The sequence below is a fragment of the Indicator indicator genome, chromosome 22 (genome assembly GCF_027791375.1).
Source record: "Indicator indicator isolate 239-I01 chromosome 22, UM_Iind_1.1, whole genome shotgun sequence".
NCBI classification, from domain to species: Eukaryota; Metazoa; Chordata; class Aves; order Piciformes; family Indicatoridae; genus Indicator; species Indicator indicator.
The window spans coordinates 15,052,940-15,065,788 of NC_072031.1; the positions used below are offsets into that span (position 1 = coordinate 15,052,940).

At 50.7% G+C, this 12,849-nt stretch overlaps 1 protein-coding gene across 1 annotated transcript; it reads left to right on the plus strand.

Annotated features, from left to right (window-relative positions):
• The first annotated feature begins 115 nt into the window (after window positions 1-115).
• Window positions 116-11,796, plus strand: DRG2 (developmentally regulated GTP binding protein 2). The gene is made up of 13 exons (XM_054391213.1): window positions 116-179; window positions 2,614-2,774; window positions 3,668-3,757; window positions 4,855-4,915; window positions 5,808-5,898; window positions 6,617-6,689; window positions 6,833-6,923; window positions 7,120-7,217; window positions 8,295-8,371; window positions 8,805-8,893; window positions 10,232-10,290; window positions 11,556-11,609; window positions 11,697-11,796. Exons 1-13 carry the CDS (start codon window positions 116-118, stop codon window positions 11,781-11,783), a joined length of 1,095 nt encoding a protein of 364 aa, XP_054247188.1. The 3' UTR covers window positions 11,784-11,796.
• Window positions 11,797-12,849: the final 1,053 nt, after the last annotated feature.

Consider the following 12,849-nt stretch of genomic DNA (forward strand, 5'->3'; position numbering starts at 1 on the left):
GCCCGCATGGGCTGGGCCCGGACGCTTAGAGCAGACGGACGGCCGAGGCCGGCGGCGCTTCCGGTGTGCGGTGTGTGGGGCCTGGGGAACTGCCCGGGCCGGGCCGCCCCCCGCCATGGGCATCCTGGAGAAGATCTCTGAGATCGAGAAGGAGATCGCCCGCACGCAGAAGAATAAAGGTCCGGGTCTGCAGGGGATACGGGGAGAGCGGGAGCTGAGCTGCCTGGGGATACCGGGCAGGGCAGAGCCCTCGGGGGTACGGGGGAACAGGAGGCTGGGGCTGACAGGACACAGACTGGTGAGTTATGGTGAGACTGGAGCCGTAGAGGGGCTGCTGAGTTAAGGGCGGTCTGGGGGAAGAGGAGGCTGTGGCGGTGAGGAACTCGGGGAGCAGAGGGGCTGCTAGGTGGTGGGGGCGCTGGCAATGCATCTGGGGGAAGAGGTGACTCTAGATGTGAGTGACTGGGCCCGGGGGTGGTGGGACTGAGAGGTTCTAGTGGGGTTTGGGAGGGGACCCGAAGGAAGAGGTGACAGACTGGGCCATGGGGGAGGTGGGCTGTAGGGTAGTTTATGAAGCTGGAATGAGGTGTGGTGCTACTAGGGGCTCTGTCGGAATGGTTGAGGGGCTTGGGGTGTTGCGTCTGGGGCAGATGAGGGAGCAAGGTGAGCCCTGAGTCTGGGGTGGGGGGTTAGGAGGCTACCCCTCCTGACAGCCATCCTCTTTTCCCACTGGAGGCCAGTGACAAGTGGAGTCCCTCAGGGCTCAGTCCTGGGACCAGGCTTGTTCAACATCTTTGTTGGTGCCATGGACAGAGGCATTGAGTGCACCCTCAGCAAGTTTGCTGATGACACCAAGCTGTGTGGTGCAGCAGACAGGCTGGAGGGAAGGGATCCATCCAGAGGGACCTGGACAGGCTGGAGAGCTGGGCACAAGCCAACCTCAGGAGGTTCAACAAGACCAAGGGCAGGGTCCTGCATCTGGGTCGAGGCAATCCCAAGCACAAATCCAGGCTGGACAGTGAGTGGCTGGAAAGCAGCCCTGAGGAGAGGGACTTGGGGGTGCTGGGGGATGAGAAGCTCAACAGAAGCTGTCAATGTGCACTTGCAGCCCAGAAAGCCAACCAGAGCCTGGGCTGCATCAGGAGAAGTGTGGCCAGCAGGTCAAGGGAGGTGATTCTCCCCCTCTGCTCAGCTCTGCTGAGACCCCACCTGGAGCACTGCATCCAGTTCTGGAGCCTCTGTTGCAAGAGGGCTATGGACATGCTGGAAGGTGTCCAGAGAAGGGCCACCAGGATGAGCAGAAGGCTGGAGCTGCTCTGCTATGAGGACAGACTGAAAGAGTTGGGGCTGTTCAGTCTGGAGAAGAGAAGGCTCTGAGGTGACCTTATTGTGGCCTTCCAGTATCTGAAGGGGGCTACAAGAAAGCTGGGGAGGGACTTTTTAGGATATCAGGTAGTGATAGGACTGGGGGGAATGGAATAAAGCTGGAAGTGGGGAGATTCAGGCTGGAAGTGAGGAAGAAGTTCTTCCCCATGAGACTGGTGAAAGCCTGGAATGGGTTGTGCAGGGAGGTGGTTGAGGCCCCATCCCTGGAGGTGTTTGCAGCCAGGCTGGATGAGGCTGTGGCCAGCCTGCTGTAGTGTGAGGTGTCCCTGCCCATGGCAGGGGGCTTGGAACTGGCTGATCCTTGTGGTCCCTTCCAACCCTGACTGATTCTATGATTCTATGATTCTATTGATGCTCTGGCCCATGCAGGTGGGAAGCCTTGGGGCACAGCCTGGAGAAGGTGCAGTATAGAGTCCTGGTAGCATCCCCAGCACTTCTTGGAGCTGGACCAAGAACCCCAAGTGCTGCTGGCATAGGGAGCCTAGGGATGTCTTCTGTGGGGTTCTCAGGCTGGTGTTTGAACACTAGCTTAAAGAGGGGAATGGGGAACAGAGCTCCCCTTGGGTTCTGCCACAGCAGGTTCCCAGTGCTTTGCTGCTTCTGTGGGCTTTAGGCTATGGCAAATAATAGAAAGGAAAAATAGTAAGTTCTGTAATCTCCTGGATTTCTTTGCTTTACCTGTTTGTTGCAAAGGGAAACAACCACATCCTTGTTTTCCTGAAAGGTGCAAATTCCAGTGTTTTGCAAAGAAAGAGTCAATAAAATACTTTCATACACATGAGTGTGCTAAGTTAAATAGGCCTTTAAAACTTGTCAAGAGTTGGGGGAAGAGGGAAATCCTGCTTTTCTGGAGTGCTGAGTGTGGTTGGATGTAAGGAGGGGCCTTTGCCCAGGAGAGGCCATTCCCACTGTGATCTCTCCCTCCTTAACTGTCTGCCTTCACTCATTCATTCCTGCACCTACTCTTGCTCTGCCTTTGCTTCCTTCAGTCAGGAAATTTTGGCTGCTTGTTTCCCTCAAGCCTGACTTTCTGTGCAGACACCAGATTTGCTCTCAACCCCAGGATTTCAAAAGGTTGCAGAACGCCTGGGGGGTAGCTCATGCGTGTAGCAGTGGTTAAGACGTTAGCCAAGGTCTGCAGTGTTTCTTTTAAGGAAGATTCTTGTTTCTGGAAGTGAATCACCAGCAACTCTCTGTCATCCAGCTGTTGTGTTTATGTTGTTCCAGCCACTGAGTACCACCTTGGCCTGCTGAAGGCAAAGCTTGCAAAATACAGAGCTCAGTTGCTAGAACCCTCCAAATCCTCAGCTGCTAAGGGGGAAGGCTTCGATGTGATGAAATCTGGAGATGCCAGGGTGGCACTGATCGGTTTTCCTTCTGTGGGTAAGGTCAGTGAGTGTCTGTGTTAACCACGTGGCATGTGTGTTTCCAGTCTGTGCTTAGCAGTGCCTGTAAAGCTGATGAAGCAGATCTCTATCTCCTCCCCATCTTTCACCTTCTTGCCATGACAACAGACAGATTGTTGGATTTCCTGCTGAATTAAAAAATAAAAAGATGCAGACAGGCTGGGGAGTGTCCAGAGAAAGGCTATGAGAATGGTCAGAGGACTGCAAGAGCTGCCATGAGGGAAGGCTGAGAGAGCTGGGTTTGGGCAGCCTTGAGAAGGGAAGGCTTAGGGAAGGCCTTGTTACCATGTACCAGGACATAAAGGGTAGCTACCAGGAGGAAGGGGACTCCCTTTCACAAGGAGTCCCACAGAAAAGACAAGATGTGATGGGGAGATTCCCATGGGACTCCAGAAGAAAATTTTTCATCATGAGAACAGCTGAACATTGGGATCATCTCCCAGGAGAAGGAGTGGATTTCCCTACACTGGTCAGTTCTGAGACTCAGCTGGGCCAGCTCCTTTCAACTTTGCCATGACCTAGAAAGGTTGCACCAGATGAGCATTGGGGTCTACTCTAACCTGGCATTCTGTGTTAACTGCAGGCTGAGAGCTGAAAGTTAGAGTCATGGGCAACACTCCTTCATTTTTTCATAGTGCCTTGTGGTAACAGCCTCAAACTCAGTCTTACCCAGCCATAGCCCTGATGATAAAATGGGTGAGAGCCTTTGTTCGGTGACAGCAGTGTCTGACCCATCCCTGTGTCAGTCCTTGCACCTGGGACAGCCACAACACGGCTCCAAAAGCTGAGGACACTTTGGTGGTCCTTATTTTGTTGAACATGGACCAACACTTTCATTTGCATATCTCTAATGATGCTGTTCTCTTGCCTTTCAGTCCACATTTTTGAGTTTAATGACCTCAACTGCCAGTGAAGCTGCATCTTACGAGTTCACAACCCTGACCTGCATCCCAGGAGTCATAGAAGTAAGTGGAGATTCTTCTCCCCTCAGCATGTTGTTGGTGGTAGGAGACCCAGATATGTAGATGTGTCAATATCCAAAGGTCCCTGCTGACTTCTGCTTTAAACTTTAGGAGGTCTTGAGTGAGCTGTCAAGTCTTGTGCAACCTACAGAGCTGATTTAGCACTTCCCTAGGCTCCATAACTCCTCAGGACTGCCTGCCTGAGCAGGGCGTTTCGTCTGCCGCCGTTCGACTGGCCAGAGCAACCCAACAATCCTCAGCTGAACTTGTTCTAACTGCTGCTGGTGCCACTGACCAGATGGTTGGAAACCTTGACAGATTTGCTTTTAATGAAGCAATCTGTACTGGGATCAGTTTGGAGAGGAAATACAGCTCCTCCTGTCCTTGAGGAATTTCATTAGCGGTGGCCTAAGCATCCATCAGTAAAGCAAGTGAGAAAGGACATCAGGCTGAGAAGTGTCTGTGAGTAATGAGAGACTCTGGGTCAGAACTGAAAGCAGAGTTAAATAATGAAAGTATTGGTGTTAAAATAAACACAAATACTGTAACACATCCAAACACAGCCATGAGCTGCAGCCAGTTGCTAATTCTGCTGCTGAGGGCTTTGCTGCAATGACAACTCGAAAGCCAAAGCCCTGCAGATGTGGTGAAGGGAAGTCTCCTGTTACTTTGTGCTGCTGGAATTGCTGCAGCACATCTGAACAGTTCTGTGCTGCCTCAGGAAGAGGTGATGGCACTTGCTGCTTGCTGTGCTTTCTTCTTAGACCAAGAAACCTGAAGGGTGGTGTTTTTTTTTTTCCCTTTCCATTTCACTGCCCCAGGATAACTTGACTCTTGTGCTGTTTCCCTTGTGCTTTTGTCAAACTGCAATCATGTGAAGCTTTAGAGGGCAGGACCTAACGTACCACAGTGTGTGGTGGTGTTGAGCACAGCTTCCTAGGACCCACTCTGGAGGTGCCTTGGCAAAAAACAGAGCCGTTGGCTTTGTGCACAGTTGTCCTGGGGTTCATTCAGTTCCACTCTCTGCAGGCTTTGAACCCCAGCATGCGTCCTCACGTGCCCTGCACAAAGCTTTCAACTCTGTCCTGTTTCCATTTCAGTACAAAGGAGCCAATATTCAGTTGCTGGATCTTCCTGGAATCATTGAAGGAGCAGCACAAGGTTGGCTGATCTCTGTGTTTGTGTGAAGTAGGGATTTGCCCTCAGTGGTGTAGCTTGGTGTCTCAGACCACAGCAGGCGCCCAGGGCCCAGAGTTCCCATCTTGGCTTTCCAGATTTTGGAGTCCTTGCTCTTATGTGAGGCACGATTTGGATCCCTGAGCCCACGGAAGGTTCTATATGTAGCAGAAAGATGCTTTTCTGGAGGTGGGAGCCCAAGCAAGCCAGTCACTTCTCACCCTCTTGTTTGAGTCTTACCTCCCTTATCTGTTTTCTGGTACAGAGGAAAGCTAAAGAAAGATGCTAGTGGCAGGGGGTGGAAATCACAGCTAAACAGTAACTTCTTTTGACTGATTCCCTGAATTCCTGCCAGTCCTCCTATGACTCCTGATTCTGGGAAGAGGTTAGCTTGTCCCTCTGCTTCATCATCATCCTGATTGGCTGGTCATGTCAGAAAACGCCTCAGGAAATGCTGGAAAATCTCTTAATGGTCTCTTTTGGAGGAGCATGGCCTGGTTAATCAGGTCTCTCTTCATTGACTAGAAATGATTCATAGCCCCTCTGCACAGGGACCCTAGGCCCACGTCCTGTGTCTGGGGACGTCTCCTGCTACCAGTGATGTCATTTCCACCTATGCAGCTGTCCTCACATGGCTGTACACAATCACTCTTGTCACTGTGGTGGAGGAACAGCAGCAAAGAGTGCTTGTTAGGGCTTGTGCTGGACAGAAGTCACTCTGTATGGAGCAGATGTGCTTGCTCAGGGGCTCCCCAGCTGCTCACTACAGCCACTACCACACTGCAAAAGATTTTTCTTTGCTTCTAAGCAGCTATGCAGGGTAGCAGAGCTCACACCTGCTTTCTCTTGCTGGTGTCCAACCATCTCCTCTTCTCAGGGAAGGGCAGAGGCCGGCAGGTGATAGCTGTGGCCAGGACAGCAGATGTTGTTATCATGATGCTGGATGCCACCAAGGGGGAAGTACAGAGGTGAGTATATGCCTCTGAGTGCATGGAGCTGAGGGGTAGCGGGGCAGGTTCAAGGGGTTTCCAGAAAGCATTAGCTCCTTGAAGGATGTCCTGTGCATGTTGGGGAACCACTACCTGAGCTGTCTGGGGAGACCTTCTTGTGGCCTTTCAGTACTTAAAGGGGCCAATAACAAACCTGGGGACAGACTTTTTAGCAGGGACCTATTGTGAGAGGGCAAGGGGTGATGGTTTTAAACAGAGAGGAGATTCAGACTAGAGGAAAGGAAGGCATTTTTTGCCCGGAGGGTGGTGACACACTGGCCCAGGTTGACCAGAGAGGTGGTCAATGCCCCATCCCTGGAACCCTTCCAGATCAGGTGATTTGGGGCTCTGAGCAACCTGCTCTAGTTGCAGACGTCCTTGCTATCTGTAGGGGGTTGGACTAGATGAGCTTTAAAGGCCCAACCCAAACCAATCTGTGATTCTGAGTATGAGCTGGAAGTTATATTCCATCAGAAACAAGCTTGTTCTTCCTTCTGAGGAATCGTTCCCACAGGAAGGCTGCTCAGGGACAGGGATGCCAACCTACATTTCACAGCACTGTCCCACATTAGCTGTGGTTTTTAGGTTGTAGTGACAGCTTCTGGCAAGGCTGTATCAATAGGAACCAGAAAAGCAAGGTGTGGGTGTCACCTGGCTGTGCTCAGTCTCACAGTACTCACATGCAGTGTTCCCCCAGGGCCCTCCTGGAGAAGGAACTGGAATCGGTAGGGATCCGGCTGAACAAAAGCAAACCAAATATCTACTTCAAGGTGAGGCTTCCTGCAAGCACAGCTTGTAGCTGGCTGCCTGCTTCAAACTGAGGTCACTGAGTGTTGTCCCTGGTGTTGGACAGACTGAGGGCTGTTGTGGGTTTTGGAGATTGTTCTGAAGTTGCTTTATTGCCTCCCTGCAGCCGAAGAAGGGTGGAGGTATCTCCTTCAACTCAACTGTCACCTTGACGCAGTGCTCTGAGAAGTTGGTACAGCTCATCCTCCATGAGTACAGTATCCTTTCCTAAAGCAGGAGATCCTGAAGCCATCAGCAGCTCCTCAGCCAAGTGGTAGCTGCTGTGGGACAGCCTCACTGTATCTTTGAGGCTTTCTGGGTTGCCAAGGGACTTGCACAAGCAAGCTCAGCCCATTGGCTCCCAGCAGTTGTGTTGATGTGTTGGGATGTGGACCTTGACAACCTTTACCTCAGAAATCTTCAATGCTGAAGTCCTTTTCCGAGAGGATTGTTCCCCTGATGAGTTCATTGATGTGATTGTAGGCAACAGGGTCTACATGCCATGCCTCTATGTGAGTATCCTGGAACCAGCCACTTTCAGGCACACCAAGCATCTCCAGTCTGCTGAGAATCATCCTGGTTGCTCCAGCAGGAGTGATGTGCGGTTTGAGGTGGAAAGCACAGCTCAGCAGGGAGGTTTCTATGAGCTTCCCATGTGCTGCTGTGCTCTGCATGTGTTCCCTGTGCCCTCTTGTGGCTGGCAGCCGTGGAGCAGCTTGAGCTGATGTGGTGTGGGATTTGCTCCCACACTGCAGAACCTTCAGTCCCTGTGCCATGAATTCTGCTTGGGTTTTCACTGCTGGTCCCTTGTGTCACAGGTCACTGATAGGGGCTGGGTCTGCAGTGCAACCAAAGATACTGGGAGAATGGAAGGGAGAGCTTTGAAAGGTCCAAACTTACACTGAGGCTTTTGAATTTTAACTTTGTTCTGCTAAGAGCCTTGTCTTGTGCTTTGGCTGACAGGATCCAAGTTTCTGTTTCAGGTGCTGGAACTACCTTGTTACATCTACATGTTCATGTCTTCACAGAATTATGTTGGTTGGAAGAGACCTTTCAAGGTCATCAAGTCCAACCATTAACCAGCACTGCCAGGTCACCACTAAACCATGTCCCTCAGCACCACATCTACACAGCTTTTCAATCCCTCCAGGGATGGGGACTCCACCACTGCCCTGGGCAGCCTGTTCCAGGCCTTGACAATCCTTTTGGGGAAGAAATTGTTCCTAATATCCAACCTAAACCTCCCCTGGTACAACTTGAGGCCATTTCCTCTTGTTCTGTGGGAGAAGAGGCCAACCCCCACCTTCCTCCAAGCTCCTTTCAGGGAGTTGTAGAGAGCCAGGAAGTCTCCCCTCAGCCTGCTTCTCTTCAAGCTGAACACCCCCAGGTCCCTCAGCTGCTCCTCACCGACCCTGTTCTCCAGCTTCATTGTCCTCCTTCAGACATGCTTCGACACCTCAATGTCCTTCTTGGAGTGAGGGACCTAAAGCAACCCAGTATTGGAAGTACAGCCTCACCAGTGCCTGTCAACCCTCTTTCATGTTGCTGAACTGACTTCCTAATGGGTGGATGTTTTGCCTCTGGCTCAGGTTTATAACAAGATTGACCAGATATCGATGGAGGAAGTGGATCGTCTGGCTCGGAGACCCCACAGCGTTGTCATCAGGTGGGAGCCTGTCACACTGCCTGCTCTGCTGGCCTGGATGCTGTGCTGCTTCATTTCATACCCTTGTTCTCCAGCTTCTCCCAGGAAGGGGTTTTTCCCAGGGCTGTCTGCACCTGCTGTGGTGAGGAGCAGAGACACTGTGCAGCCCTGGCAAGGGAGGCTGCTTAGCTTCTCCCCACTGTCTGCAGGCCAGAGCCAGCCAGACTCATTTGTTTCCTTAGAAGTCCTGATGTACCTGACTGGGGCTTTGCTGCTTCCAAGCTGTTTGCCCTTCTGAAAGTCCAATTTGTTTCAATTTGTGTTTTTCCTCTGCTGGCTTCATTAAAGACTTTCCTCTCACTCCCTAGTACTTTAATAAGACATTTCACCTTGTTCTTCCCATCTCTTAAATCACAACAGCAGTAAACATGGAGATATTCCTGGTGTTTTGCAGCTGTGGCATGAAACTGAACCTGGACTACTTGCTGGAGAAGCTCTGGGAATACCTGGCACTCACCTGCATCTACACCAAGAAACGAGGACGTAAGTTGGCCATTAGCTGAAGAGGTTTCAGAGGCCCAAAACTGGCCCTAACTGGCTTTCAGCCTTGGGAAATGCTCTGCTCCACCTGAGCCAGCCATGCATGTATCCCACCACATCCCTTCTGTTCTTTCTGCACTGAAGAGCTGCATTCTCATGCATCCTCCATGATGAGATAAGGAGATGGACTGTGCAGGTTTGCAGCTTTCTTCCTTATCAAGCACACTGTGATGAGCTGTCCAGCATCACAGAATCCCAGCATGGGGAGGGCTGGAGGGCACCTCTGGACATCATCCAGTCCAACCCTCCTGCTAAAGCAGGGACACCCACTGCAGGTTGCCCAGGAGCACAACATCCAGGTGGGCTTGGGATCTCTCCAAAGAAGGAGACTCCACAACCTCTCTGGCTGCAGCACCCTCACACCAAAGAAATTTCTCCTGTTCAGATGGCACCTCCTGGGTTCCAGTTTGTGCTCATTGGCCCTTGTCCTGTCACTGGGCATGGTTGAAAAGATTCTAGCCCCATATTCTTGTCCCCCAGCCTTTATCTCTTGCTGAGCACTGCTCAGGTCCCCTCTGGGGCTGCTCTTCTCCAGGCTCAACAGCCCCAGGGCTCTCAGCCTTTGCTCCTCACAGAGCTGCTACCAGCCCCCCAGTGTCTTTGTAGCCCTCATGATGACTCAAGGAAGTAAAGTATGCAAGTTCACAACTTCTTCCTTGCACACAGTCCCTGATGACCAGTTCAGCCCATCACTATCTAGAAGAGGTCTTCTGTTCCTACCTTGAGAGGTTTGGTGGTTCCGTGCCAGGCTCCTGAGGCTCAGGAGTGCCTGTGAGCCTCCCTTGGCTTTACAGTCCCCTTGAAGCTTCTCCCAGTGATGAAGACACATCTTTAACTTGTTCCTGTTTAGTGGTGGACAGCTGTGGCTGAACTGGGGTGGATGTGAGGAGACAAAGGAACATTTTGTGAGCTTGTTAAGCTCTGAAATCTTGGGCAGGGGGGGAGGGCATGGCACAGAAGACTGCAGAGTGCTTTGGTTTTACTTGAGTGGGTTTTGACTTGGGCGGTTTTGTTTGTCCTAAGCCAAGTGTTTGGGATGGAGTTGTTGAGGGGAGGTGAGTTGTGAGGAAGCTGTTGGCTGTGTGATGTGGGTGACTGCTTGTGGGTGCTGGAGTATCTGTGGAACTGGTTTGCTGCTCTGAAGTACCTGTTGTGTCTGGGAGCTGCCAAGTGGAAGGGGAGGAGGAATTTAGGGCACTGAGGTGGTGTTAGCACATCAGAAGACACGTGATGGAAATCCAGTGTTGTTTTTTTTCCCCCTCCCCTCATGTTTCTCCACAGAGAGACCAGACTTCACAGATGCCATCATTCTACGGAAAGGAGCCTCTGTGGAACACGTGGTAATTTCTCTGCAGCTTTTGTTTCCTTGTCTGTAGAAGGCAAGTTCCTCTTGGAGCCTGCTATCATTTGTGCTTCTTAAAGCTTGGGATGTGTTCAGTGTTTCATTTGAGCTGCTGCTTTTGTTACCTCTGCTGGTTTTGTCTGCCTCAGGTTGCTTTCCTAGCTGCTATGAAGGGTTTAAAAAAAAAAACCTCACTTACTTCACAGAGTCACAGAAAGGGACCTCTGAAGATCATCTAGTCCAACCCTCCTGTCAGAGCAGGTTCACCCAGAGCAGCATGGCATCCAGGCAGGTTCTAATTGACAAGCAACTGAATATGAGCAAGCAGTGTGCCCAGATGGCATCCTGGCTTGGATTAGAAATGCTGTGTCCAGCAGGAGCAGGGAGGTGATTATCCCCTTGTACTCCCCCTCTGGTGAGGCCACACCTTGAGTATTGTGTCCACTTTTGGGCACCTCAATACAAGAGAGATGTGGAGGTGCTGGAGCCAGTGCAGAGGAGGGCAAGGAAGCTGGGGAAGGGCCTGGAGAATAAATCTGATGAGTGACTGAAGGAGCTGGGGATGATTAGTTTGAAAAAGAGGAGGCTGAGGAGAGACCTCATGGCTCTCTACAGCTACTCAAAATACCATTGTGGAGAGGTTGGTGCTGGTCTTTTCTCACAGGTAATTAGTGATAGAACAAGAGGGAATGGCCTCAAGCTGTGACTGGGTAGGCTTAGGTTGGACATTAGGAAATTTTTTTTCATGGAAGGAGTGGTCAGGCATTGAAATGAGCTGCCCAGGGAGATGGTGGAGTCACCAACCCTGGATGTGTTTCAAGTTGGTTTGGATGTGGTGCTTGGGGCTATGGTTTAGGGGTGAACCTTGCAGAGTAGGGTTATTGGTTGGACTTGGTGGTCCTAAGGGTCTTTCCCAACCTGAATGCTTCTATGATTCTGTTTTGAAAGTCTCCATAGACAGAGACTCCACAACCTTTCTGGGCAGCCTGCCCCACTGGTCTACCACCCTCAAAGTAAAGAGATTCCTCCTTCTGTTTACATGGAGCTTCATTCAGTCCTGTGAAAAAGCTCATGGAAGCAGTGGGATGTGGCTAACTGTGGGCTGGTGATCCCTGTGTGTCTGTTCTGGTCCATTTCAAGTGCAGTCAACTGGCTCCTAAGGCCACTCTTGTAACTTCTGAGTTGTTTCTAGTTCCTGGGTCTTAATATGTTTACAGAGTGGCATCACTGACCTGCCTCCCGTGCTGTCTGTCTGTGTTGCAGTGCCATCGAATTCACAGATCCTTAGCCAGCCAGTTCAAATATGCCTTGGTGTGGGTAAGTGTTCAACAGCAAAAGAGAAATCCCTTTCCTTGGGTGCCTCTGATCTTCTTCTAACCCTTCTCCTCCTTTTTTGCTTTAAAGGGGACAAGCACAAAATACAGCCCTCAAAGAGTGGGCTTAACCCATATGATGGAGCACGAAGATGTCATTCAGATCGTAAAGAAGTAACCCTCTTTGCTGGTGCCTGGCCTTTGTCTTTAGTCACTAGAATTGGAACTGACCACATCAAAACAAAGCAAAACACACACACCAAAAAAAAAAAAAAAAAAAAAAAAAAGAAAACAAAAAAGGGAGATGTGATCCACAGCCAAAAAAAGCTTCTGTGAAGCTCCTCCCCTTGGAGAAAGGCAGAAAAGGAGGCTACTGCACATGCAGGTGGGGATGGGGAAGGTGGGTTTCCGTCTTGCAGCATTTCAGGTGAAGTAATGCTTCTTAAAATGAAAAAAGGAACCAGTTCTTCTAGTACACAGGTCCCACAGTGTCCTGCCCCAGTAAGGTTTGCAGATAGGTCCATGTGTTAACCTTGTTTAAGCAGTGGGAATCGTAGGGGTTTGTGTGAGAAATCTGACTCTGTGCTTTGGGACAGGGAAGCAAGGGCTGAGAGAACATTGCTGATGCTTTGCTGCTTATCCATTCACTTAATTTAAGCATCGATCTGAAACACATTGTCCCTGCAGCTTTCACCATTGGAGACTTCAGTCTCTGCATCTGAGACAACCCCTGGGGAATTTGTCATGGTCCCACCTTGCCTAACATTAACCCATGGCACATTGTACCTCTCTTTAGCTCTCCAGTAGGGTTTGTTGACATGCTGGTCCAACTGGTACTGAGAGATGAGAACTGAAACCCTCTTAATGAACGATGAACCTGGCCACGCTGAGCAGGGTACGATGCAGAGCTGTGGGCTGCAGTGAGCAACCATTCCTGGCTCATATTGAGGAACTGTCTCGGGGCTTTCCTCCTTGCTCTTGTCCTGCCTATCAGTCCCCAGGAGTATTGCTGGAGATCTTTCTTAATCACACCCCTAAATTCCAGCTCTTTGAGCTCCAAGTACCATCCCATGCCCTGTTAAAACATTATTGCTTGTCTGGATATTGGCATTTTTCTAATCATGCTTTTTCACTGAGTACTGATGCTAACCAATTCAGAGTGCCTGATGGAGAGCAGCTCTTTCCTTCTGGGATCAAGAGTTGCCTATAGCTTTTATTTCCTTTCCCTGAACAAAGGGTTCGGT